The sequence below is a fragment of the Phaenicophaeus curvirostris genome, chromosome 1 (genome assembly GCF_032191515.1).
Source record: "Phaenicophaeus curvirostris isolate KB17595 chromosome 1, BPBGC_Pcur_1.0, whole genome shotgun sequence".
Lineage (NCBI taxonomy): Eukaryota > Metazoa > Chordata > Aves > Cuculiformes > Cuculidae > Phaenicophaeus > Phaenicophaeus curvirostris.
In genome coordinates, this window is record NC_091392.1 from 23138554 (window position 1) to 23165080 (window position 26527).

The window sequence follows — 26527 nt, forward strand, 5'->3', positions numbered from 1 at the left end:
TGGTTTAATTATGAATAAATTGACTTTTCCAATTCCCAGAGGAACTCTGCTGCAAAGACAAGAATGATTGCATTTTCCTGTTATTAGCATTCCTGTGTGAAACCTTTTGTTCTCACTACACAGTTCCATTTCTCAGGCATTACACGTTTGGATTTCTTCAAAAGAAGAAGCAAAAAGTAGCAGTCTGAGTATCTTATATATCCCAGGCTATGTGCTTGGTCACACAACTGCAGCATCATTCTAAACAGTTTAGAAAGAGACCTTGTGCTAGTGAGGTGGCACGGTGAACTTGTTTCCATGACAGAAGGCAGGATAGTAGAGCACGAGCCATGTGTAGTAGGTCAGGGCAGGTTTGTACAGGCTTCGTTGGCCACTATTCAGGATGAATCCTCTAAAGTGCTTCACCACCTCCTAACAGAAAACCCAATCTCACCTCTGTAATGCCCTGCTGAAATCCCGAATGCAGTGAATAAATCATTTCACTTATAGGCCATGAAAACTCAGCACTGATTTAACAAAATTATTAAAAGGTTTGTTCCCTTTAGGACTTGGGCTGGGATAAGAGAAAATGAGAACTGGGAGCACCTATTTTATAGGGGCAGGATTCACTCTGCCATTGCAGATACTTGGCACCCAGGTTCCTGCCTTTGAGTGCGACGGAGCCCGCTCAGCACCAGCTAGATTGCAGACAAGTCTTTCAACCTTTTCCAGACTGGGTGATTTGTTTTTTTGTTTTTAAAACAGGAAACATTTCTTGATGTATTTTTCATTTCCAAGCAATTAGTTACTTCAAGCAACAGCACAGAAAATTCTGTTCTACTTCTCATGCATTTCCACACTTCGGGCATATTGGTCCAATGTGAAAGGGTGCGAAAAGTCCCCAAGAGGTGGTTTGCACCTCCAACGCAGCAAAGCCCACAGCTCAGATTTTACCTCCACTTGGGTGAGTACAGGGAAAACTACAGGCAAGCAAAGAGAGGGCTGCACAACCTTGTCCTCAGGCACGGGACATGGTCGGCTCCAGGGACAGCAGCTATTTCAGTCACGGCTCCCGAGGACAGCCTGTCAGACAGATGCGTTGGCTCGTTCTGAGCTGCAGTCCCACGCTGCAGGAACAGGTCCAATTGCCATAGAGCACACTAAAAACAATGCACCACAGCACGTCTGGGCTTTCCCTGTCTCTCCTGCTGCCCTTCTGTCTGCACTACTTGCTCCCACTTCCCGCACTGCTTCTTCACCTCTCATTCCTTCCCTCCCACCTCCCCCTAATGCAGACCCCGAGGTTCCAGCCCCTCAGTTCTCTCCCCTTCCCAGCCTCCTTGCTGCTGTAGTGCCTTTTCCATCCCTGGTACTGAAGGTCCCCCCTGTCCTGCCCTCCCTGCACAGCCTTTTGCTGTTCTCACCCTCCTCCACAGCTTGTCCCATGCCCTCTCCTTCCCTTCCCTCCTTGCATGTCCCCTCTGCTGCCTATCGTGCTTCTTGCTGCCTGCTCTTCCCCTCCCACCCATATAATTTATATATATAAATATACACATGCACAAACCACACAATTGTTATATATAATTATGGACATAATTATATATAGAACATATAATTATTATAATTATTTATGTGCGTGTGCACACACGTGTGTGTCGATTTCTGTATGCTGCCTCTACAGGCCCAGGTTGGATGCAGTGTTGAAACTGGCCTGAAGAGACAAAGGGTCAGTGATCTGGCATCTAAACAGGATAGCAAGGCAGACTGATGGGACAGGCTGTAGCTCTTTCCCCCGTGAGAGTGGCATAACTTGTGAAAATTGTGCACACTATACTCTTCCTGAAAAACATGTGTCATCGCCTACATTTAACAGAGGTATCAGCAGAGCAAATGGGATAAAGCAGGCACTGGAGGCATTTGAAGAAGAATTTTTCAGCTGCTTTTCTCTATGCCAGATGATTCTGTTGTCCAGTCCATCTCTCCTGGTGATGCCGTAAACAAAGAGTCACACAGGAGAGGAGGATCTTTACCTTTGTCCATGCTGAGGAAACAAAAACTGGGATAAATTCAAAGATAACCCTGAAGGAAAAGCAATCTTTCTTTGGGAATTGGACTTAGCATCCTAAATAAAAGACAGATTTGTCCCACTGTTTCCCTGCAGCACACCCAGTCTACCAGGAGGGTATATTCCAGGTCCCCATTGTAGCTTAACAACTCAGACCCACCACAAACAGTGATCCGCTTTCACTCAAAAACCTGTGCATGTGGGCTGCCTTATTGCTAAGATTAATTTTGAAAACAGCAATATACAACAACAAGCCATGAGGCAACTGCTAATCTAATCTAATCTAATCTGGAGCATGTCCAGAGAAGAGCGGCGAAGCTGGTGAAGGGGCTGGAGAACAAGTCTTACAAGGAGCGGCTGAAGGAACTGGGGTTGTTTAGCCTGAAGAAGAGGAGGCTGAGGGGAGACCTCATTGCTCTCTACAACTACCTGAAAGGAGGTTGTGGAGAGGAGGGTGCTGACCTCTTCTCCCAAGTGACAGGGGACAGGACAAGAGGGAATGGCCTCAAGCTGCACCAGGGGAGGTTTAGGCCGGACACTAGGAAAAAATTTTCATGGAAAGGGTCATTGGGCACTGGAACAGGCTGCCCAGGGAGGTGGTTGAGTCGCCATCCCTGGAGGTGTTTAAAAGACGAGTGGATGAGGCACCGATGGGCATGGTTTAGTGATTGATAGGAATGGTTGGACTCGATGATCCAGTGGGTCTTTTCCAACCTGGTTATTCTGTGATTCTGTGAACCTAATCTAATCTATTTTGACAGCAGGGGTGTTTGGGTTGCCTTGCTTATCAAGAAGGCAGAATAGTCATAGCTAGTAAGAAGTGAATGGTCTCTGATAGTGCTGCTTCTGGGAGGAGTGCAAGGAGTGCAAGGATGAGTGTAAGAATGCTTCTGCACTACCAAATTCCTCAATCATTGATTAAAAGAAGGAAAAATCACTGCCCACATTGCACAGGCATATGGTGTCCTTCATCCACGGATTCTAAATGTCTATTTGATTATACAGCAAGTAATGCATCTGGGTTCAAGGGTGCAGCAGACTCGGGGTTTATTGCCTCTTTTGCCTACCTGAATCGCATCAAAATAGGGAAGGTGAGGCGGACAAATAGATTTTCCTGAAGAAATGTGATTCCCATTCCTAGTTTTCTTTCTTTCCTATACAGTTGATACTTTTAAATCATCTTGCGTCAGTACAATGTCATGTTCTATAATAACAATAGAAGACGAACCTGCATATCTTTGACAGCACAGACTATTCCTGCCAGGGTTTTGCTCAAAGCAAGCGCTTCTCCACATCTCCGCAGGCTGCCCATTTCCTCAGTGCCAGTTTCTGCCGCACTGAAAACATAAACTGCTTTGTACACAATGATGGTCTTAATGCTCTTACTCTCATATAGCTGCTCTTACCCCTCAGGAAGAATTTGAATGTGCTTTACAAACACTGCCAACAGATTTACAGACTATATATAGAAATCATTTCACTCGCCACTGATGTACAGCCATAGGGTGACCACAGCAGCTGTTTGGAATTACATGGTGATATTGCTCAACACGTTTGGAGAGGAAGTTAAGGGCACTGTATTGCAAAGAAAGTAGCAGAGGAACTGCTGCATGCACCAAAAATGTGGGCTTTGGAAATGCTGTTTGAATGGGATGCTGTTTAGGCAGCTGTAGTTAGCCTATTCTTTCCCAAGAAAGCATGATAAAACAGGTAACATGCCAGTACAAGCGTTATATTATTTGTGGTGGTACTTGCAAATACAGAATTTGCAAATGTAATTTGTATGTACAGTTCTCCCGTGTTGCTTAGCCAAACCTACAGTTTGTCATTCACATAAAAAATTGCTTTACTTCTTTATATACAGAGAACAATACGGATACTTAATTCTGTACTTAGCATTTCCTTAGGTTTTGTCACTTTTTAAAAAATAACCAGCAATACAAATAAGTGATGTGATTCATAGGGAATTAAATACAAGCCACAGTACTAAGTAAATTCCCTACTTCATTGCCTATTTATGTCTATTATTTAAATAGTACATAATGATGATGGGAGTTCTGGGCACCATATCCACCATGTGCAGAATATGCAGACAAAAGGCAATGGGTTTGCCGGGTCAGCTGTGGAGATTTCTACTGAAAATGTGAATTTTGGAAATTATATGTAAATATCTTGCATGTGTCATCAGAGCTACACTGTTAGATCAGTCTTATGACTACTAACAACGTAGTAACATATTTTTACAGCTTTTCAGGAGAACCATGAAACATAGGTTCCTCAGGGAGTATTTCTCCTGATCTAAGAACCTCTTTTTGCTGGTGCGAGTGACACTTAAGGGAGCACTTCAGTGAAAGAATGTTTCCCATTGCATATATACCTTATATATTTATACAGTAATTTGGTGCAATTACCCATGTACTTCTTTCTGATTTACACAGCATTTGTCCTGGTAAAGAATTGGGATGGATTTCTTGGAAGACTGATCCATGCATTTTGAGACAGATAGTGTATTTTTGAATCAAGGATGCAAAAGAGGACACTGAACAGACCTTGCCTTGGGTGGCATGGTACCATTTTTAATTACTGTAGCCTAGCAATTTCCAGCAGAAAGGTCAGGGCAGGGAGAAAGGCAGAATAGAGCCACTAAAGCTGAAAAGCAATTTAGTGGGAACTATTTTTTTGACACCATTTTCCTGAGCAAAGGTCTATTAGTCCTAAGGCTCACATGAAAATAAAATTAGGGGAAGGCTTTAAAAGGACTGATTTAGTAGGTAGAGCAGAGCTGTGGCAGAATACACCAGGGAGGCAAGGCTGGTTACGCAGAAGACACAGAGGTGAGGGCAAGAGACTGTTGATTATGTGTATATTAAAGGGAGTGATGGAAAAGTAAAAGAGATGAGACTTGTTCTACAGAGATAAGCGATCATGAACTTATGCCACTTTTCTTGATGCAAACCATAGCCAAACAGCTGGGTGTTTTAGAATCTTTGTTCTACCCCAAGTAATAGTCAGAAAAAAATCCCCTTGCCCTACTCTGAGTGAGATGCAAAAGAGCCTGTGGCTTTGTGACTGTGTTTTTCCATGCATGACTCCTGTACTATCAGCAACAGCCTGAGAAAGGCCAGCACAGGCATTGAGAACCTAAGCCAGAACAGTAACTGCTGCAGTGAAACATTACAATTGCCCCCCCCTTGATACCCAGAATAAGGATCTCCTGTGCCAGCTTCCAAGATCACAGCGTAGCCACAGTTTTATAGATAGCACACACGGCAGGGAAATAGCTGGTCATATACAGAACTCATGGCTATAGTTTGGTCCTTTGTTGAGCTATGAAAACACTTACAGCTACTAAGTCCATCTTGCTGGTGCTGCTAAGGCTGACGTAACCACTGTTGAATGTCTGGCTCCTTGGAGAGCTCATCAGTCTGCTGCAGCTGCTTGTGTCAGATTTTATGAGAAATGCAGCCCAAATGATACCTATGCTTTCACACATTGTCCCCAAATCGATAGGAGTCCCTACCCCAGAACATGCCTGAATCAATGCCAGAGCATTTAATTACTTCTAGTCAATGTAACCCATGCGGTGGGCATGCCACGGAATTGGGTTGCCGTGAAACACCCCATGAGTCACACCCAAATAGCAGAGCAAATTAAATCTCAACATTGCAAGGGTTCAATCACAGACCAAGCAGGGGAAAAAAAAAGAGTAGTTTTTTTCCTGCCAATTTCTTCTTCCAGCTGGGGCTGCTGCCTTTGCCTCTTTTCACATGACCACAAATCCCAGACCTGGTACATTTCCTACTCCCATCATCACACACAACTCCATAAAAGTAGTATTCAGTGATCTGACTGCAAAACATGGGAGTTGAAAGACTTGCGTCCAATTCCTAGCTGGACCATAAGCATGACATGAGGTAAAGAGCTCCCTTTCTGTGTTTATCTTGCCTTATATTATATTTAAAACAAGTCTTGACCCACCTGCCTGCATTCAGTTCACAGATGCCTTGAAAGCATTAAAAGCGCTTTCTCCAAATGTTGTATTTCTTTTGGCACCCAGCAGGGGAAAAATTTTTCAATAAATAATCTTCTTTGAAGGACAGAAAAGCTTTAGAAGGGGTTTAAGCCACACTCTCTAACAGCCTACCAAACAACAAAAAGGGTCCAGATGAACTGTTTAAAGGATAACCTCCATAATATCATGACTTTCAGCTTGCCTAATGATATTATAAGGACTAGTCCATGATACTTTAAAAACCTGAGGCAATGCTCTGTCCTAGAGTTGAATGCTTTGATGCTGCAGGCAATATAACTATTGCCTAAGGCGTGCATAAAGTCCTAAATATAAACCCTGTCCCATGGACTAAAATTACTGATGGAATTTGGCTCTAGCCACAGAAAGGGTTTAAAATCTCCTATCTAAAGCCCTATTTGATCATGTTTCCTTTGCTGGTCAGTATACTGTATCAGATACATGACTACCCAGATTCTTGCGTTGTGGTCACTGTACTCATTAAAATTACCACTATTTATGACTTATTATTAACCCTGTATTTATATTTAGGAATTCCCATAGAAATATCAAATTATAGGTTACGCAGCATATATGCATTTTGCCTGGTATCACAGAACCACCAGGTTGGAAAAGACCCACCGGATCATCGAGTCCAAGCATTCCTGTCAAACACTAAACCATGCCCCTCAGCACCTCATCCACCTGTCCCTTAAACACCTCCAGGGAAGGTGCATCAACCACCTCCCTGGGCAGCCTGTTCCAGTGCCCAATGACCCTTTGCGTGAAAACTTTTTTCCTAATGTTCAGCCTGAACCTCCCCTGGTGCAGCTTGAGGCCATTCCCTCTCGTCCTGTCCCCTGACCAGGATGTTTTGGTTGGTGGAACCTTGACTGTGCTGGGTTCACAGGGCGCTCTGCTCAGGCCACAGCTGGAGTCACCAGTCACCCAGAGTATCCTCCTGGCAGGGGCCTGGCCCAGATGCCAGATACCTAGAAATTTTTCACAAATGACCAAATTCTTCTGTTCTAGGTGAAGTGAAGAGGGTAGTTAGCAAGACGGTAGCATTAAATTTCCAGAGGGCAGACTTCGATCTCTTCAGAAGGCTGGTTGGCGAAGTCTCATGGGAGACAGTACTCAAGGGCAAGGGAGCCCAGGAGGGCTGGGAGCTCTTCAAAAGGGTGGTCCTAGCAGCTCAGGAGAAAGCCATCCCTGTGGTCCGGAAAAAAAGCCGGCAGGGGAGAAAGCCAGCTTGGTTGAATAGAGAGATCTTGAGGGATATCAAGAAGAAGAGAAATGTTTATGGGCTCTGGAAGAAGGGACAGGCCTCTTGGGTGGACTACAGGAGGGAAGTGAGATTGTGTAGGGAAAAAATCAGGAGGGCTAAGGCTCAGATAGAAATCAGATTGGCAAAGTCTGTGAAAGATAACAAAAAATCTTTCTACAAATATATAAATAATAAAAGGAGGACTAGGGAGACCATACAGTCCCTATTGGACACAGAAGGAACAACAGTGACAGGGGATGAGGAAAAGGCTGAGGTACTTAATGCCTTCTTTGCCTCAGTCTTTAGTTGTAAGGAGGGTCGTTCCATCTGTGTACAAACCCAGGAGCTAGAGGAGCATAACGAGGCTCCCGTGATCCAAGAGGAGGTGGTCAGAGCCTTGCTAGCCCAACTAGACACCCACAAGTCTATGGGGCTGGACGGGATTCATCCTAGGGTACTGAAGGAGCTGGCGGATGTGCTGGCCAAACCCCTTTCCATCATCTTCCAACAGTCCTGGAAGACTGGGGAAGTCCCACTGGACTGGAGGCCGGCTGATGTTGTGCCCATCTACAAGAAAGGTCGCAGGGAGGATCCAGGGAACTACAGGCCTGTCAGTCTGACCTCAGTGCCAGGGAAAGTCATGGAGCAGGTGATCTTGAGTGCTGTCATGAAGCACATGCAAGAGAACTGGGTGATCAGGCCCAGTCAACATGGGTTCACAAAAGGCAGGTCTTGCCAAACTAACCTGATCGCCTTCTATGACAAAGTGACTCGGCTGCTGGATGAGGGAAAGGCTGTGGATGTGGTCTTCCTGGACTTCCATAAAGCCTTTGACACAGTTTCTCACAACATTCTGCTTGAGAAGCTGTCAGCCTCTGGCCTGGACAGGCGCCCACTCTCCTGGGTGGAAAACTGGTTGGATGGCCGGGCCCAGAGAGTAGTGGGAAATGGTGTGAAATCCAGCTGGAGGCCAGTGACAAGTGGGGCTCCCCAGGGCTCAGTGCTTGGTCCAGCCCTGTTCAATGTCTTCATCAATGACCGGGATGAAGGCATCGAGTGCACCCTTAGCAAGTTTGCAGACGACACTAAGATGGGTGGGAGTGTCGATCTGCTGGAGGGTAGAGAAGCTCTGCAAAGGGATCTGGACAGGCTGGACCGCTGGGCTGAGTCCAATGGCATGAGGTTTAACAAGGCCAAGTCCTGCACTTGGGGCACAACAACCCTATGCAGTGCTACAGACTAGGAGAAGTCTGTCTAGAAAGCTGCCTGGAGGAGAAGGACCTGGGGTGGTTGGTTGACAACCGACTGAATATGAGCCAGCAGTGTGCCCAGGTGGCCAAGAAGGCCAATGGCATCTTGGCTTGTATCAGAAACGGCATGACCAGCAGGTCCAGGGAGGTTATCCTCCCTCTGTACTCGGCACTGGTGAGACCGTTCCTCGAATACTGCGTTCACTTCTGGGCCCCTCACCACAAGAAGGATTTTGAGGTGCTGGAATGAGTCCAGAGAAGAGCAACAAAGCTGGTGAAGGGGCTGGAGAACAGGCCTTATGAGGAGCGGCTAAGAGAGCTGGGGTTGTTTAGCCTCGAGAAGAGGAGGCTGAGGGGAGACCTCATTGCTCTCTGTAACTACCTGAAAGGAGGTTGTAGAGAGGAGGGTGCTGGCCTCTTCTCCCAAGTGACAGGGGACAGGACAAGAGGGAATGGCCTCAAGCTGCACCAGGGGAGGTTTAGGCTAGACGTTAGGAAAAAATTCTTTACAGAAAGGGTCATTGGGCACTGGAACAGGCTGCCCAGGGAGGTGGTTGAGTCACCTTCCCTGGAGGTGTTTAAGGCACGGGTGGATGAGGTGCTGAGGGATATGGTTTAGTGTTTGATAGGAACGGTTGGACTCGATGATCCGGTGGGTCTCTTCCAACCTGGTTATTCTGTGATTCTGTGATTCTTTTCTGTCCTACTCAAGATTTCTAGCAAAAAAACTCAGAGAGCCAGATGAACAGCAGCACTAGTTAGAGCATAAGTAGCAATTAAGCCTTCTGTTTAACACTCTACATGTCCCAGACCAGTAATTTCCACTCCTTCCATTTGCTCATGTAAATCTGTTGTGATGAGGGGCAGAACTAAAAAGGACTGTCTTTGGAACACATCTCAGACTGATGTGTAAAGTTATATATGACAATGACATCCAGCAAACAAGGAGAAGTTCTGAAGAACAGGGACAGTCAGTGTAGGGGGCAGGGCAGAAGGATGCTTGAGCTGACCTTTGGTTTGCATGAGTGTGTGCATGCATGTCATAACCAGCATATCTCTCAAATTACACATTTAGCTAAACTCTGGCTATGCATTATGTAATTCTGACATCCACCAATTGAAATATTTTCTGAATTTCAGGGGTTTGGACTCTTTTTTGTCTTTTTTCCCCAAGATGGAAGGGATGGTAAGCTAGCAAAGGCAGTAAGTGCAATCAACTTTTAACAGATTAATTTAAAGAATATTTAATCAGATCTGGCAGTGCAGAAACATCCTGCCAAGTGCATCACAGCATGACTGAGGGTGTATAGTCTCTCAAGAAGTGATCTGTCAAATTTCTGTAAGAAACAGTTAAGATTATGATATTGCAACATTTCCCAACCAAGGGGATATGCTGCTTGATTTCCTGGTTTGTTCATCCATCAAAATCTACTTTTTCTTTAAAACAGCTTACTTAAAGTCTCTCAAATTTTGCCAAGCATTAATACCAAGCATAATACAGCAGCCATACCTGGGAATAAACACTTCAGAAAAACAGCTAAAAAAAAAAAATCTTTGAAGTGTCTGGAGAATTTTATAATACGACCACGATTTTCAAAGTACAAAGTGTGCTACATTTTAGGCCGATAACATGAAAGAGGTGTGCATTTAGTGGTTTCATTTTCTTCACAAAGCTAAATTAGAAACTTATTTTCTTTTATAGATAAACTAATGCTACAAACTGGGAGCAGCAATTGTATTTATTCTCTTCATTCAGAAGTCCATCATGATGATTCTTCTTTTATTCTTTATTAATCTCAATTCCCACTTAGAGTGTACTGTTCTACATAATTATTATAGTGTCCTTATTCTGATTTTAGCCTATATTTAGATAGCACATTTTTAAAACATGAGATTTAATGTGCTAGCTTTGAAGAAAAATTTGTTCCCATAAAAGAGATATTAACAAAATCAGAATGTTCTGAATGTATATAAAACACAAAGCAGCTCTTTAGCTAGTAAAAAATATGAAGAAATGAGACAAATTACAGACTGTATGCAGTTACTTTAAAAAAACTATTTTAAACTTATCCCGTTTCCATACAGATCATATTCTTTATATAGGATATAGTTCTTGAGAACTGTTGGAAGTGGAAACTTCTTCATGGATGACAGTTTCTGGAGTCTCCTTAACCCCAAGAGTTTACGTATTTTCAGACGACACAGATGTTTCAACGGGCGAGGATTATCTAAAAAGAGAGAGAGAGAAATGGTGGAAAAATCCATGCCATTATTAATGACTGTCAACTAGTTCACAATCCCAAACTTTGCTCTAATAAAATTAATATCAACATCTGTTATCTTGGGGCGTTATTATTTTGCCACTTCTGAATAAAATACCTTTCTTTTAACTTCCAGATTGTGATGATATATGCTGCTGCTCTAAATGAAACTTCTTGCATCAAGTATCTGGCTTTTTTGTATCACTTTTGGAAATATGCACACTGTACTCTGTCCCCTGAACACCCACACAGGGACCTTATTTAGCATAATCAGTAGTAACTAATGAACAATGTCCCTCTTCCCTAGATGTACACCTTAAAAATTGCATGTTGAGGCCACCTGCGGCACCTTCCATTTCTGCTCCATCAGTAAGGCACCAGGACCAGACCTTACCATGCTTGGGCCTGCTTAGTCTTCTACAAAAATACTTCTTATCAGAATTTACACCAGTTAAAAGCTCAGTTTAATTTAGCCTTCCTGAACATAATAAAACCTTTCAAGTTACATGAAATATCAGTAGTTACGACTACCAAATTATTTTGATGTTCCCATGACACTAACAAAAAGGAATTCCTCTGCATCCCATTGTAAAGTACTAAAGCAAAATTAAACACAGGGTACCAGTTTTAAACATAAATATTTTGCAGTTTAATAGTTGATGTTAATTCAAATTCTATTTAAAATTTAAAAAAAAAGTCAAATAAAATGAATCTCTTAATCTGAGGACTGCATGACAGGCACAACCTGGTTCTTAGCTAATACACACCTGGACTGACAAAGCACTTTGGTGAATGTGACCTGACATAAACATTAAAGTCTCCTATAATAAATCATAACATCATTAACTGGAAGTTAGATATTTACCCAATATCTGACGTATCTCTGTCCATTCTTTCTGTGTTTCTAAGACATACTTAATTTTTGTGCATAGAGGAACATAATCCATGTAATCTATAAAAACACGAACCACTTTTCCTGCTAAATGTTTCAACCAAGGAACAGCAATAAAGTCACAGAACTGAAAGGAAAAATACATCAAGTCATAATTTCAAAATCTATGCAGAGTAGTGCCAAAATCATACATTTTAAGGCAATTACAAAAGATAACTTAAAAAAAGTATTAACAGTGACCTTTAGCAGTCATAAATTGATGCCTAGGTAGGTTACTTTAAAAGCCATTTTCTTCTATGTTTAGCCTTTGTGATCCCTTAATTTGTCCTAAAAGGCTTGAAGGCCAATAGTTACTATAACATTGCTATAATTTGCAGCACTGTATTTTTCAACAGCAGCATCACTTTGCAAACACATCTACTTCATTGCTTAGGATAGGAACAGAAATTCCAGAATCCTGCCTCATTTTTTCTTAAACCTTCCTTCCTAATTCTTTAATATAAGAACCCCAATACAAAACCACTCTATGTATATAATTTTCTCCACCTCAAAGTAGAAAATGAAAAATGGCAGTTTTATTTTGAGATCGTTGTAAGAAATGATTTTGCCAATATGTTAATCTTAATTCTCCACAATTATCTGGAACCTTTAAAGATGGCTAATGAAAAGAGCAAAATGAAGAGAAGGAAGGAAAATATGTATTTACTGGATTATCCTTTATTACAGAAGAAGTCCACCCAGGAAGAATTTCATCCTCTGGAGTTGACCACACAAAAGAATTTCCAAAGATATCTTGATGCATACAGTCGAAACACATCTGCACATTATATCCATGATTAAGCAACAGTCTCAGCATCACCTCATCATTCAAAGCATATTGAATGGCGCTGGGGAAATGTGTATCATTAACCAACATAAAGTAGCAATTGACGTTTGCTCCATAAGATAGGAGCAGCCTTACAATTTCATGGTTACCAGCTCGCACTGCCACAAGAAGACAGTTTAAAGGATCCTTGTTTGGATTTGCTCCAGCTTTGAGCAATATTTCGGTGCAAAGAATGTCATTGTTAGAAACAGCAAAATAAAGCGCAGTTTTCCTTCCATCCTCATAACTGTTTGAAATGTGTTCAGCCAAGAGAGTATTGACATCAAAACCACTTTCAATGAGGAGCTCTAGACACTGTGAGTTCTGGCCATCTGCTGCTGAGTGAACAGGGCTTAATCCACTTTTCTGCATTGCATTTTGGGATGTAACTGGAATGAGATACTTTAAGGCCCTAAAATACAGAGAATAAAACTAGTTAGGCATCAGTTCCCTGTGCAAAGAAAATGCCCCTCATCCAGCTATAGGCTAAATTACCAGTTAGACACTTTGCACAAGAAGATTCAAACACAGAAACACCCGTTTTTAGCACTTTCAAATAGGACCTTGTGTTTAAGTAGTTTCAGGGGTTTTCACTTAGTTATAACAAGTAAGCTTTGCATCTTGCCTTGTTTATGCTAAAAAAACTTAAAAGTTAATTCAAACTAACATGACGCAGGCACTTCTGAAATATAAGTGATCTAAACATTTGCAAGTTTACCAGTCCTCTTCAACTTGACTTCGTGACACACTGTATCTTAAAGAAAATGCGAAGTCCAAGCTCATACTCACAGGAAATGCCCCTCATAAGCCGCTTTATGTATGGGAAGTAATCCTGCCTTATTAGGCACATTGCCACTTCCTCCATATTCCAAAAGAAGGGCTATACAGTCCGGATTACCTCCTCCGGCTGCATCAAACAGTATTGACGCACCATCATCTGCTAAGGCCTGGACATCTCCACCTTGAAGGAGGACACAGAGTTTATAATTATATTCAAAGTGATTTGCAGTTCATCATAAAAACAAGCCCAAAGTACTTTCCTCTTGTTTTTCACATGTATTTGAGTTAAAACTACTAAACCGAGAAATACCTCATGGCAAATTTAAAACTCAAAGGCAAAATGAGCTCACAGAATCACAGAATGACCCGAGTTGGAAGGGACCCACAAGGATCATCAAGTCCAACTCCTATATCTGCTTAGGACAACCCCAAAATCTACACCATGTTTCTGAGTGCATCATCCACACGCTTCTTAAATATTGTTAGGCTTGGTGCTGTCACTACTTTCCCGGAGAGCCTGTGCTCCACCACCCTTTGAGTGAAGAACCGTTTCCTAATATCCAACCTCCCCGGCACATCTTCCTGCCATTCCCTTGGGTCCTATCATTGGTCACCAGACAGGAGAGATCAATGCCTGCTCCTCTTTCTCCCTTTGTAAGGAAGCAGTAAACTGCTGTGAAGTTCCCCCTCAAGTCTCCTCTTCTCCAGGCTGAACAGAACAGGTAACTTCAGCTGCTCGTTACCCAACTTCCGCTCTGGACCCTTCATCAACTCTGTGTCCCTCCTCAGGAAACTCTCCAGTAGCTTGATAACCTTTTGATACTGCAGCACCCAAAAGTGCACACAGTACTCAAGGTGGGGCCACACCAGTGCAGAGTAGAGCAGGACAAACTCCTCCCTCGGCCGACTAGCAATGCTGTGCTTGACACACCCCAGGACATGGTTGGCCCTCTTGGCTGCTGGGGCACACTGTCGGCTCATGTTCATGTAGCCATCAACCAGGACCCCCAGATCCATTTCTGCAGGGCTGCTCCCCAGCCTCTTGTAGCCCATTCTCTATGTATATCCAGTGTTGCAGTGTCCCAGGTGCAAAATTCAGCACTTGCCCTTGTTAAAATTAATGTGGTTGGTGATCGCCCAGCTCTCCAATTTATCTAAATCCTTCTGCAGGGCTTCTTTGCTCTCAAGAGTGTCAACAGCACCCCCCGGTTTCATGTCATCAGAGAACTTGGTTAGTAAACTTTCAAGTCCTTCATCCATGTCATTTATGAAGATATTAAAGACAGTTTCTAAGACAGATCTCTGCAGAACCCTGAAAGTGACCAGTTGCCAGCCAAATATAATCCCATTCACTATGACCCTTTGAGTCTGACCAATCAGTGAATTGTTCACTCAGAACAGAACCAGAGGTGTACAGATATAAGTTTAAATGACCACCTAACTAGGGTCTCCTTTGATCATGTTATAACTAAGGATTTTAAAAATATTGGCATTTTTCAAAAATACGTCCTTCCATTTATTAATGTTAATATAATTCTGTATAATTGAGGGAGGGAGGGAGCCAGAGTGGCAGAGAGCAGGAAGGGGAGGGGAGTAATAGAAATAAAGAAAAGCATGTAAGTCCCTCCTTGACTGAAACAGATTGGTATCCACTCTGCCACTCCTCGCACTGCATTACGTAAATGTATAAGTACCACTCCAGTCTAGCAAGAACACTCATACATGCTTCCTTTCCTTCAAAGAAATTGAATCTTACCATTCATCACTACTTTTCCTTTCCTTTTCCACAGTCACTCTAAAACACCTATGAGAAAAAATGGAAAGACACATGCCAACACAGAGGTCGATTTCCCTTTTATCTGACTACATACCTTTATGAATCAGATGCTCCAGCACATCACAGTGACCATATTCAGCAGCAACACCTAATGGCGTTACTCCATACCCATCCTTAAGGTTCACATTTCCACCATTCTTTAGAAGAAGAGCAACAATGTCTTTGCGTCCCTGTTTTGCAGCTTCATGCATTGCTGACCAACGTTTTACACACGGCTGGTGGATACTACAGTTGTGTTTAATCAGAGTAGACACCATTTCAAAAGAGCCCTTTCTTACAGCTTAAAGACATTTTAAAAAGGAAGAAGATAATACAATTACATTATAAGGTAAGTTGTCCTGAAAGTTTAAGACACATAATAAGTTTCAAAAAAGCTTTTCCCTGTGTACCGATATGAGGAAATTAAAAATATTTCTAGTTCTGGAAACGAGGGAAAACAATTTACTAGTCTTTAAACAGTAACATCAGCTGCTTGGGAAGTCCAGGTAAATCAACACAAGCTGGAAAACTGAGCTGGAAAGCTCAATTTGGAGCATGGAAGGCAAAAACTGTGCCACTTCATTTCTGAGAAAGCAGAAGTAGGTATATGACAAGGAAAAGTAACAATAAAAATAACACAATATTCAACTATGGTCCTTACTTCTAAATTTGGTGCAAACCAAATTCCCATTTTCTTAAAAGCAGCTCAGTAATAACCTAAAGAACAAGAAGCATTTTCAAAATCAGGTCAGTGATCACCTAAAGCATAATGACAGCTGAACTGAACAATGGATATGTTTCACTAAATGCCAATCCTTTAGTTTCACCTAAAAAGATGACCAGCCTTTAAACCACACAAACCAAGAGGAATATGCAGACAAGTATGCAGGGGAGGGGAAGCACTGCCATTCACTTTGCTTAAGCCAAGGGAGAAGTGGCAATTACCAATAAGAAGTGGAGTTTCCCCATTGTCATTTGCGGTATTGGGCCAAACACCCTTTTCCAGTAACGTTCGTACATTTTCAACAAAGCCAGCTTTTGCTGCCAAAGTTAACGGTGTTTCTCCATCGCATGTTTTGTATTCCCACATTGTTTTATAAGATGCTAGTGGAAAGAAAGTGAGAAAGGATAAAACAAACTTAAAGTGCAAGGCTCTTAGCATATACACAGATACCAGAAATCCTTAACTGCTAAGTCTTCATGAAAATTACTTGTTTAACTTAACCTAACTAATACTGCCAAACACACTGAAAACAGTAATATTTGTTCTGTCTGTAGGTTTCTGAACAAAATGTTAAAAAGCATGCAAGGTCTTTGCTGGTATAAATCAAAACGGATATCCCAAAGAGAAAATTTACCTATTCAAATACCATATACAATATGGTCCATGGAGGATTTGATCATACTTTTTTTAGTAAACAGTTCTAGCCTGTTGTTGTGGATGGCTCTTTATTCCTCTATGTCTCTTTGCTGCTCCCCTTATCTTGTGTGATATTTTTACCTTACTCACCATCCAAAATGACTTCAAGTATTTGCTGAATTGGCTGAGCTGCAGCCTCATGCAGTGGAAACCACCCTTTTTCATCAGCTTCATCCAAAGCATATTTCTGTTTCACAAGTTCTTGGAGTCCAAATACTTGACCTTAAAAAATTCAACAGATAAGAGAGATTAAGTGGGGAAAATAATATACAGAAAGCTCAGTTTTACAAAGGGATTATTTAATTTTAGGGTTTTTACCTTGCTTTATGGCTGTTACAATTTTCCTATTTTCCTCACTAGGTGGTACAAAACTATCAAAAGAGAAAAAAAATATAAACAATAGGAAGTTGTATTATATTATTTATTCATTATCTTCCATTATGTTCTCATCTGAGCCAACTTCCCTTTGAATACATCAACTACAATCTTGATTAGCCTTGTAACCTCCTAAGTCACACCTGCTCTGTGGACCTTCAGAATATTCAAAGCTCTTGAGTTAGGCACAACTCCTGCTGCAGGCTGACACAATAAAACTCCTAACTTGGTAAAGAATTCTGATGTGGACTAAAAAGCTGTATTTGCTCCACACGATCAGAAATGAGCCGTTCAGATTCAGAAATCTTAAGACAGCAAATGAATACGTGATAGTGTCAGAACGTCAATATTCACTAATGAAAGAGTTTGATAATATCATTTGTACCATTTTCCCTGAAAGAGCTCTAATGTTTTTAACAATATCATTTAAATTTCCACGAGATCAAATTTAAATGCTAGTGCCTGCTAGTTAAGGTATTTTTGTGATAAAAACATTTTAAAAAAGAAATCAGATTTAATTAAAAGAAAAGCAACCAAATAACGAGTGGCTCTGTAGAGAACCCCACGAGGACCCAATACTTTAAAAAATCCCAGAGGAAATGAGGAAAGCTTAACAGTCCCCCAAGACTTAGGCTTCTACATCTTTCTATTTCAGACAGGACAATCTACAAAATGTATTTATGGGATTATGACCAAAGAACTCCTACCAAGACGAAGTTTAGTTTTGTCTAACACATGCAGTTCTTATAAGAAGATAAATGGCCTGAAAGGCTAAGAGAAGCAGTAGTTTAGCCAAGTGAATCTCATCTCCCTTTGCTGTCATTCCCTCACGTAGCTCAGCCGAGCCCTACATTTCCTAATCACAGGAACCACTCTTACCCATAAAACTAATGTCACATATAAACCCTCCCTGGAACACCCCTGTCGGGGTTTTGTTGTTGTTCTGGTTGGGATTTTTTTTTTTTTACATATATGTATCTGAGTGCGCAGGGAAAGACTGGGGCACTTTTACAATTATAGAGCAGAGAGATTACTAGCAATCCAATTTTATTTTCTTTAAAGTTTCAAGATTTAGAAACATTTGAGAAAAACAAAATCAACATTTTCATTTTCTTTACTCTTTTCAATCAATGCTTGAGACAGTGGTTCACTGAGAAAGAGGCATAAGAGTCAAACTAAAAACTGATATAAGCACAATACAATTCAAACCACTGTTAAAATATGGCATAATCTCTAACACATACTGCATTGATAGTACCTGTCATTATAGCTGGAAGACACTGGTGGTTTGGCCCCATTTGACTCTTGAATGCTAAGCTGTATGGCATAATCAGTAAGCAGATCTTCAACCAAATCTTCTCGTTCATCCATCACTTTTTATGGTAAGCTATAAAGATGAGTTATTTTGAAATACACACAAAAGAACACAGCTAAGGTTTATATCTTCCTTAAGGCATTTCTTATAATAAAATCAAGTGTTTCCATAAATTTCTTTTAATATAATAATGCTTTGGTGAGTTTACTATTTAAAAATGATAAAATTCCTGTTTAAAAAATGGTGATAGAAAAGAAAACAACCCTGTAAACATTTAGTACTAGACATCCCATTTAAGAAATGCTCTTTTTATTGCTCACACACTGTATTCGTCATCAACAGACAAATACTGGACAATTTGTGAACCATAAAAAGAAACTTTCCTCTTCAGACAGTTGTGGTCAGCAAGTCAGTGAATATATGATTTCCATGCAAGCATGAATAATGAACAGTAAACTGAGTTATCCCTTCATGAGTGCTTCCTATCAAACACAGGCATCCACAAGGAATTAATGAACACAAACACAAACACGTGTACATTTAAAAATTACAGACACCAAAAAAACCAAACCATTCAAATTGTTTGACAATTTTCTACAGAGAGGGTCTGCAGTTGAGAATGAAAACAGTGATCACACATTATACTTATTCAGAATTTACACAAACATCAAATTATTTCGAAGAAGTTCTGAAGAACTTGACTCTTGCAGGAGGAAAGAGCATTTTTCCCCACTTCCTACACCCAGTGTGGTACTGGTAGATGGATCCATGAACCAGTGCTGTTCGGACAAAGGATTTCATCATGAAAAAGCCCACAGCATGTTACTACAGTTAAGTTGTGACACATCATTCAGTTCTGAATTCAGAACAACTTTGCTGTCTTTCAATACTCCAAAGGGGACAAATTTTTCAGCAGGGCCTGTTGTGATACAACAAGTGGGAATGATTTTAAGACAAAACCCAATAGATTTAGACTAGATAAAAGGAAGAAATTTTTTACAATGTACCTACCCAGGTTTTTAGAAGTGGGGTTTGAGTTTTGCCCAAGTTTCCCTGTTTGATTCAACCTCAGTGGTTTAACATGCTTGTCCTTTAATCAGACTGGGGACACCAGATGCTGAATCAGCTTTTTAAAAACTTTTAAACTACTGCTCCCACAGTTTATGCAGTAATGTACTGTATCTACCACACAGAACACTTATCAATGTCAAAGTGTTGCATAAATATTAAACAATTACACTAAGCATCTGTTGTATGTTTCTCACAGAATGATCACTGTGGCACTGTGGCAGATCCCAGTCATTACACAAACAGAGAAGGACTGCTGCAGAAATTACTTGGAGGCCACTTTCGAGGGAAAGTGCTACTCAGATTTCTTTTTTGACTAATTTCAGCACTGTTCCAGTAAACATTAAGTCAATTGAAGTACCATACCAAATATTACAATCCCATCCACTTTATTACTTATTAGATTAAAATAAAGCTTGTAAAAAAAAATTAAATTAGTAAGGGCTTAGAGTCAAATAGACTCAGAAGCTAAAGGTCTCTTGGATTCAGACTCCCACCCAATGCAGTTTCCCACCTCATTGAATATGTACAGCTTTGGTCTTGACTGCCATCTCTTATTTGAAAAAAACTGTTACACAAATAATAATAAAAAATATTCCTGGACACATTTTTTGGAGGGACTTAGAAGAACATGCATGTTGTTCAAAAAGGACAATGCTTTTCCGAAGGGTTTTTTGTTCCTTCCTTTTGTGCCTATAATCAAAGCTTCAATATAACAGTCCAAAAGATTTCATGCTTAAGTTAGACTGATGAACTGGTCAGTACAATGCAGACAGGCATACGAAAATTTTTCACATACTACCAAATGATGAATCTGCTGTACATCATAGTAACGCATGGATGTTCTTGAAGCTATGTTCTGGCATAATGAATTTTAGGTAGAACTTCTCATGCAAAAAGATTTCTGAACTCACTAGGAACCCTGACTGACTGATATCCTGTCAGACAGGATGTCAAAACACAAACTTCTCCATAATTGAAAAACAAATATGATAACAATGGTCTGAAACTCTTATGATAAAAACAAGCTTGTAAACAACTATTACATTCATTACAGCAAAAAGAAATTAATAAGAAGTTGATGTGGGTTTTCTTAAATATAGCTTGCTTTATGCAGATAGGAAAGTATCCCAAACTCCAAGATGTAGCAACTTCTAAAAGCTACACAAAACAGAGCAGCTGACCATCTCTTTTCCTAAATGCTGCCAGAAGTTTCTTACTAACCAGAACGTAGAATTCCCATCATTAGTGAGGCCACGAACCAAGCTTCTCCTCCTCAACCCTTGTTAGCAATATACTTCATTGACAGGTAGTAGAATTCTAAGTCAAAGTTCTTCAGTACATTTATCTTAACATTTTCATAAACACTTTCCTAATTCTGATGGCACCTTAAAGCTTCCATACTTTAATCCACAAATATTTACTGTTCTGAAAACTGACAAATGTTTTAGACAGCAAAGATAAAATCTCTCTTGCATTAGCAGTTTTATAAACGTATCTCAATAAACATATCTACATCCTCTTCCTGCCATCAGCTAAAAGAGAAATACACTTTAAAATAAATTAATATTTCACTGGTAGCTGGAAGGTGCACCTAATGACACTAAACAGTTAATTTACATAAGATAATTTATTAAGGAATAATGTGTAACATTCTTAATTTTGTTTCCTCCACAACAGCTTAAAGACAAACAGAAGCTTTCTTCCCTTTCTTCACATCTTTAATTTTGAAGCCCCTCCACTTGAAGACTTCTTGCCATTCCTGAAATTTTTTAAGCATCTTTTAGCAAGTTCTGATAAGTCTATCAGATCCGCATGGATGGACCTTCATGATCTGCAGCCCTACTTAACTTAGTAAGAACTGAAACTAAAAAATTATCACTTTAGACTCCATCATATTCTATTTACCCTAAAGCATGAACTGAAAAGACTCCCGCAGACTTATATGGGACTTAAACTACGCCCTCACATTGCAAACACTCGGGGAAAAAAAAAAAAAAAAGATGTTTTGATACATTACAGCATCTTTATGAAGATGTTCACATATCATTTAGTCCTATGAGGCTCAACGATCCCAACTCTCTCAACCTGCCCTCAGAGCAGAGGTGCTCCAGCCCTCTCACCAGCTTCATGGCCCTCCTCTAGATCTGTTCCAACAGTTTCCATATCCTCCTTATGTTGGGGATTCCAGAACTCGACACAATACTCCCGGTGGGGTCTCACAAGAGCAGAGTAGAGAGACGGAATCACCTCCCTTGACCTGCTGGCCACACTTCTTTTGATGCAGCCAAGGATATGGTTGCTCTTCTACACTGCAAGCACACATTGCTGGCTCATGTTGAGGTTCTCATCAATCAGCACCCCAAGTCCCTCTCCGCAGGGCTGCTCTCAGTCATGTCATCCCCCATCCTGTATTAAAACCACAGATAGCCCCAACCCAGATGTAGGACCTTGCACTTGGCCCTGTTGAACCACACAAGGTTTTCACAGGCCCACTTCTCCAGCTTGTCCATGTACCTTTGTATGACATCCCATACAAGCACCCACTCAGCTTGTATTGCCTTTCTACCTCCCTTTTATCTCCAGAAGATTAAAGGAAGAAATCAGTTTACAGGTCATCATAGATATTTGGGAGGTTTTTTTCTGGTCATACAGCCTCCATACCCATTTGGTCAGTCATCTCCTGCTTTGTTTTATTCCTCAGAACGGATTAGACCACAGACAACATAGAGCTCTGCCTGAACACAAGCTTAACCAGAAAGGTCTCAGATGAGCAATGTTTCAGAATTGTTTTATGTAATGTTTCCAAATTATTGTATCCCACAAAAATTAATCATATATTATAAAATGAGAAAGTAAGGTAACAAGTGACTGTGATGTGGTAGAGTAAGTAAAAGTAAGCAAACAGCTCACCACAGCACAAGTGCTGGACATGTTGCTGGGGTCCATACGTGCTTCAGGAGCCTGATTTGCTACATCACTGCTGGTAATATGCTGTGCTGAGGTGACAAGGTTCGACCGAAGCGTGGATGTTCCACTAGGATCACAGCGGAATATAACAGCACGTCTGGCACCCTGAGCAGCAGCAGAGACCTCCCTGCCACATTACACAATGTAGCAATGAAAAGCCTAAAAGGCTCAAAATCTTCACAATTACCAGACCTAGGCACTAGATCATTAAAAGCAATTGCAAATGCTACCTCTAAGCATGTTTAGTGTTCGTCTTACAAAGAATATTTTCCTTAAACAATATTTTGAGTAGTCTGATATTTTTCTGACATTTTTTCCATTTGTGTCTGGAAAAATAAATTACATCTTGCTGTTTTCCCTAAAAAAAAAGTTTTGCTCTCTTAAATTAAGCTACTATTTTTTCATTGAAAAAAATCTGAACTACTTGCTAATCATGGAAGCTGTATCTTTCCTTAGAAAGAAGTGTATCAAGCATTCATCACTTTTAAACACACAGGTATAAAGTTAACGTTACGTGAGTGTTAATGTTATTCTAATTTCTTATCCTTAAAATAAACCAGACAATCCTAGCTTTACTCTCTATAAATAGAAGGCCCTTAGGCATGCAAAGAGGTTATTCACAGCAATAAAATAATTAATAGCAACCTAAATTTGGACTTAGTCTATTAAATGTTACATTTCTAAACTATTTCACTGTTAGTCTAATTGGCAAGCATAATATATTCTCACCTTTTCAACCCATTATCTTGCCACTGTTACTCTGGGGCCTGCATTTTGAACAGCTAGGAATGGTGACCTGCAAGCTGATGTGTCCTGTGATACTTCTAAAATTAAATACGCAGTTGCTAGATAAATTAAGGTCTGACCTTGTACAACTGTAACATAAGCAGACTCAACCCACAGGAAAGTATTACATATGACTTCTCTAAAATCTCGTCAAGAGTAACACGAGGTCTTGACGGTATAATAGGATAATTTTTACCCTCATTGGTTCAACAACTCTCATTAAGAAAATAAATTATTTGCCAACTTAGTCTCAAGGGCTACATTAACAAAATCTGGTAACATAGTCACTTATATAAAATCTGACAAAGCTTAGCCTTTAACTAGTGGTAGATCCCACCACATTACATCACCAAACACTAACCTCTCTCTCTGAGGCTGGTGTGATGAAAAGCTTTAAGATTAAATGACAGCCAGCAGTACTTACCTGACTCAATTTATTAACTTGAAATTAGACAAAGAAGCAGGAGGCACAGCACCACAAAGAGCAGTGATGGAAAAACAGAACAACCCCAGTAACATCAAGAATAGCAGGGCCCTGTAAGTTAAATCACAAGCATGGGATAAGGAAGAAGATGGATTTTTTTTCCTCTAGCTAGACATAGATGTTACTGATGTCATACTTCTGTCTTGTTTTGGTTTTAAGCAATCAGTAACTATCTTTACTAAAATGAAGGGACAAAGTGGGAACAAAACATGGAAACAACAAATTTCGAACTTATCTTTAATTGTTGTGATTAAATGAAATTGTACACTGTGAACTCTTGCCTGTCCCATAACTGACTTGCATTTATAGAATCATGAAACTGTAAGCTTAAAAACACCTGTAAACTTAAATAAGGCACAAGATGCATCTCATCTTTGGGCATAAGATCAAGGAAACCATTTAATGATGACAAATAATGCTCATTGTAACTTCTTTTGCCAGTGTGACTTAAGTAACTGTGGTAAGCCACTAAAAAAACCCAGTACAACAGAAGCAGACAATGCTGAGATCCTGCTCTATTGTTGGCAAAGAGGTGATAAGACAGAAATAAATTCTTACATAATAAAAAAATCTAATGTATATCATACATATACAGAATATAAATGTTTTAATTGGTTATCGTGAGTTCTTTAATTTCCTTCACATAACCAGGATATTATCAGAACAAATATATATGCATATTACAAGTGTGAGATTGTTTTGCTTTTCACACTTCTTGAACACTTCTTGCATTGCTATGTAAACAGCGTCCAATTCTGATCTTAGACAGTTACTAGTAATAAATCTATCAGTCAATTATGTTCCATGCATGTAAGGCCAGAATAAAGAAGACTTTCCTCTGGATACCAAATCATATGGCAATTTGTGAGACTTCACAATGAGATAAATTCATTGTCGAGGCAAAAAAGGGAAGTCACAGCTATAACAAGGCCTTCTTAGGGTGCCTACACTGTACGTTAACACACAGGATCACACTCCTAACAAGAGTCGGCAAGCCAAAGGAATTATAAAGAAAAAATCATCCAGAATAAATATGTTGCAACACAACCACTATCAAATCTTACTCAGCATGCAAGACCCACCCTGGAAATCAGGAGCTGGCCATAAAGGTAAGACTTTATACCAGGCCAAGTAGATCTTCAAATGAACATCATGTTTATCCCCACCAATATTTTAAACTGTCTTTTTATTGATTATTTCTCCCATTCTATTTATCTCAAGTCCCTTAATTTTCTATTTTCCATATTTTACAGGGATTTTTTGCTCTACTAACTAATCACATTTTCAGAAATTACCTGTATACCATGGTCTGTTACAGTGATCTTTATTTTTGATTCCCATGTTTATCAGCTACTTTTTAACACATTTTCTTGGTCAAACCAATTTAATTGCTAAAATTTAGAGAAGGCATATACATGCTTCTGCTTATTAAGCAAATTCCAGAACACTTATGACTATTCTGTGACGTAGAAAGTAACTGGAGTCAGGAAGACCTGACTGATAAATACATGCAAGTACAACCCTTATTATTTTTTCGTATTTTTTTTCTAAATGTTTATAAGCTTCTGCATTATTTCTACATAAGGCTCTATTTGCAGATGTAGGGAATAGACATAAAAATGCTGTTACACACTGCACCAGTTATCAATCACACGGTATTTATTTTTACATATACTTCACAGAAAATTAGAATTAATGTAGTAGAAACTTCTGCAAAGCCTAAATACATGTTTCATGAAAGTGACAGAAGCTGACACATATTCAGATCACATCTACTACATCAAAATCTCACCTTGAATGGATATAAACACTCTTATTTCCAAGTACACATCACACAAGACTGCTCTTAGCTGCAACCAAATATACTTCTAAAGATTTAAGGCCTGACACAGTTGTTTGATTCATGAAATCGAGCTTTGAAATAAACTCTTAAGCTTGGACTAAGCCTGGACTCTACAAAACCCTTTGGAAAGCAAAACAAATTAAAAAACTATGAACCCATAATAGTTTCTGAGAACTCATTACTGGCATCTATCACTTGGCAAAAATCAGTTGGTTTCAAGTACTGTCACCAGCCAAGAGAAGACATCCACCAAACACTCATTGTCTATTACTAGAACCATGATGAAAATCTAAACGCAACATACAGTGCTAATGACTTCTGTGTGAATAATTTCTACTAAGAGTATTCATTTAGAAACTGCCAAGTAGTGGTCAAGGACTCGATGTCCAGATGGAGATCTGTGACAAGTGGTGTCTCTCAGAGTTCTGTACTGGGACCAGTGCTGTTTAATACTTTCATCAGTGATACCAACAATGAGATCAAGTGCACCCTCAGCAAGTCAGCAGATGACACCAAGCTGAGTGGTGCAGTTGTCATACCAGAGATGTCATACAAAGGGATGTGGACAAGCTGGAGAAGTGGGCCTGTGTGAACCTGAGGTTCAACAAGGCCAAGTGCAAGGTCCTACACCTGGGTTGGGGCAATCTGTGGTTTTAATACAGGATGGGGGATGACATGACTGAGAGCAGCCCTGCGGAGAGGGACTTGGGGTGCTGATTGATGAGAACCTCAACATTAGCCAGCAATGTGTGCTTGCAGTGCAGAAGGGCAACCATATCCTGGGCTGCATCAAAAGAAGTGTGGCCAGCAGGTCGAGGGAGGTGATTCCGTCTCTCTACTCTGCTCTTGTGAGACCCCACCGGGAGTATTGTGTCGAGTTCTGGAATGCCCAACATAAGAAGGATATGGAAACTGTTGGAACAGATCTAGAGGAGGGCCATGAAGCTGGTGAGAGGGCTGGAGCACCTCTGCTCTGAGGGCAGGTTGAGAGAGCTGTAGTCGTTCAGCCTGGAAAAGAGAAAGCTTCGCAGAGACCACAGTTACCTTCCAGGGGGCTTACAAGAAAGCTGGGGAGGGACTTC

At 40.5% G+C, this 26527-nt stretch overlaps 1 protein-coding gene across 3 annotated transcripts; it reads right to left on the reverse strand.

Annotated features, from left to right (window-relative positions):
• Positions 1-9788: 9788 nt before the first annotated feature.
• On the reverse strand, positions 9789-23152 carry ASB15 (ankyrin repeat and SOCS box containing 15). 3 transcript variants are annotated; one of them, XM_069850498.1, is made up of 11 exons: positions 23062-23119; positions 19306-19411; positions 18238-18366; positions 16923-16975; positions 16695-16826; positions 16130-16288; positions 15240-15485; positions 13378-13549; positions 12430-13000; positions 11697-11850; positions 9789-10798 (listed from the first exon to the last, which is right to left on the reverse strand). In XM_069850498.1, exons 3-11 carry the CDS (start codon positions 18348-18350, stop codon positions 10626-10628), a joined length of 1773 nt encoding a protein of 590 aa, XP_069706599.1. In that variant the 5' UTR covers positions 18351-18366; positions 19306-19411; positions 23062-23119; the 3' UTR covers positions 9789-10625. The 3 variants fall into 3 exon arrangements, with proteins under 3 accessions (XP_069706599.1, XP_069706590.1, XP_069706608.1); XM_069850489.1 differs by lacking the exon at positions 19306-19411 and having other exon boundaries at positions 23062-23152; XM_069850507.1 differs by lacking the exons at positions 19306-19411; positions 23062-23119 and adding an exon at positions 22276-22354.
• Between the last annotated feature and the right edge of the window lie 3375 nt (positions 23153-26527).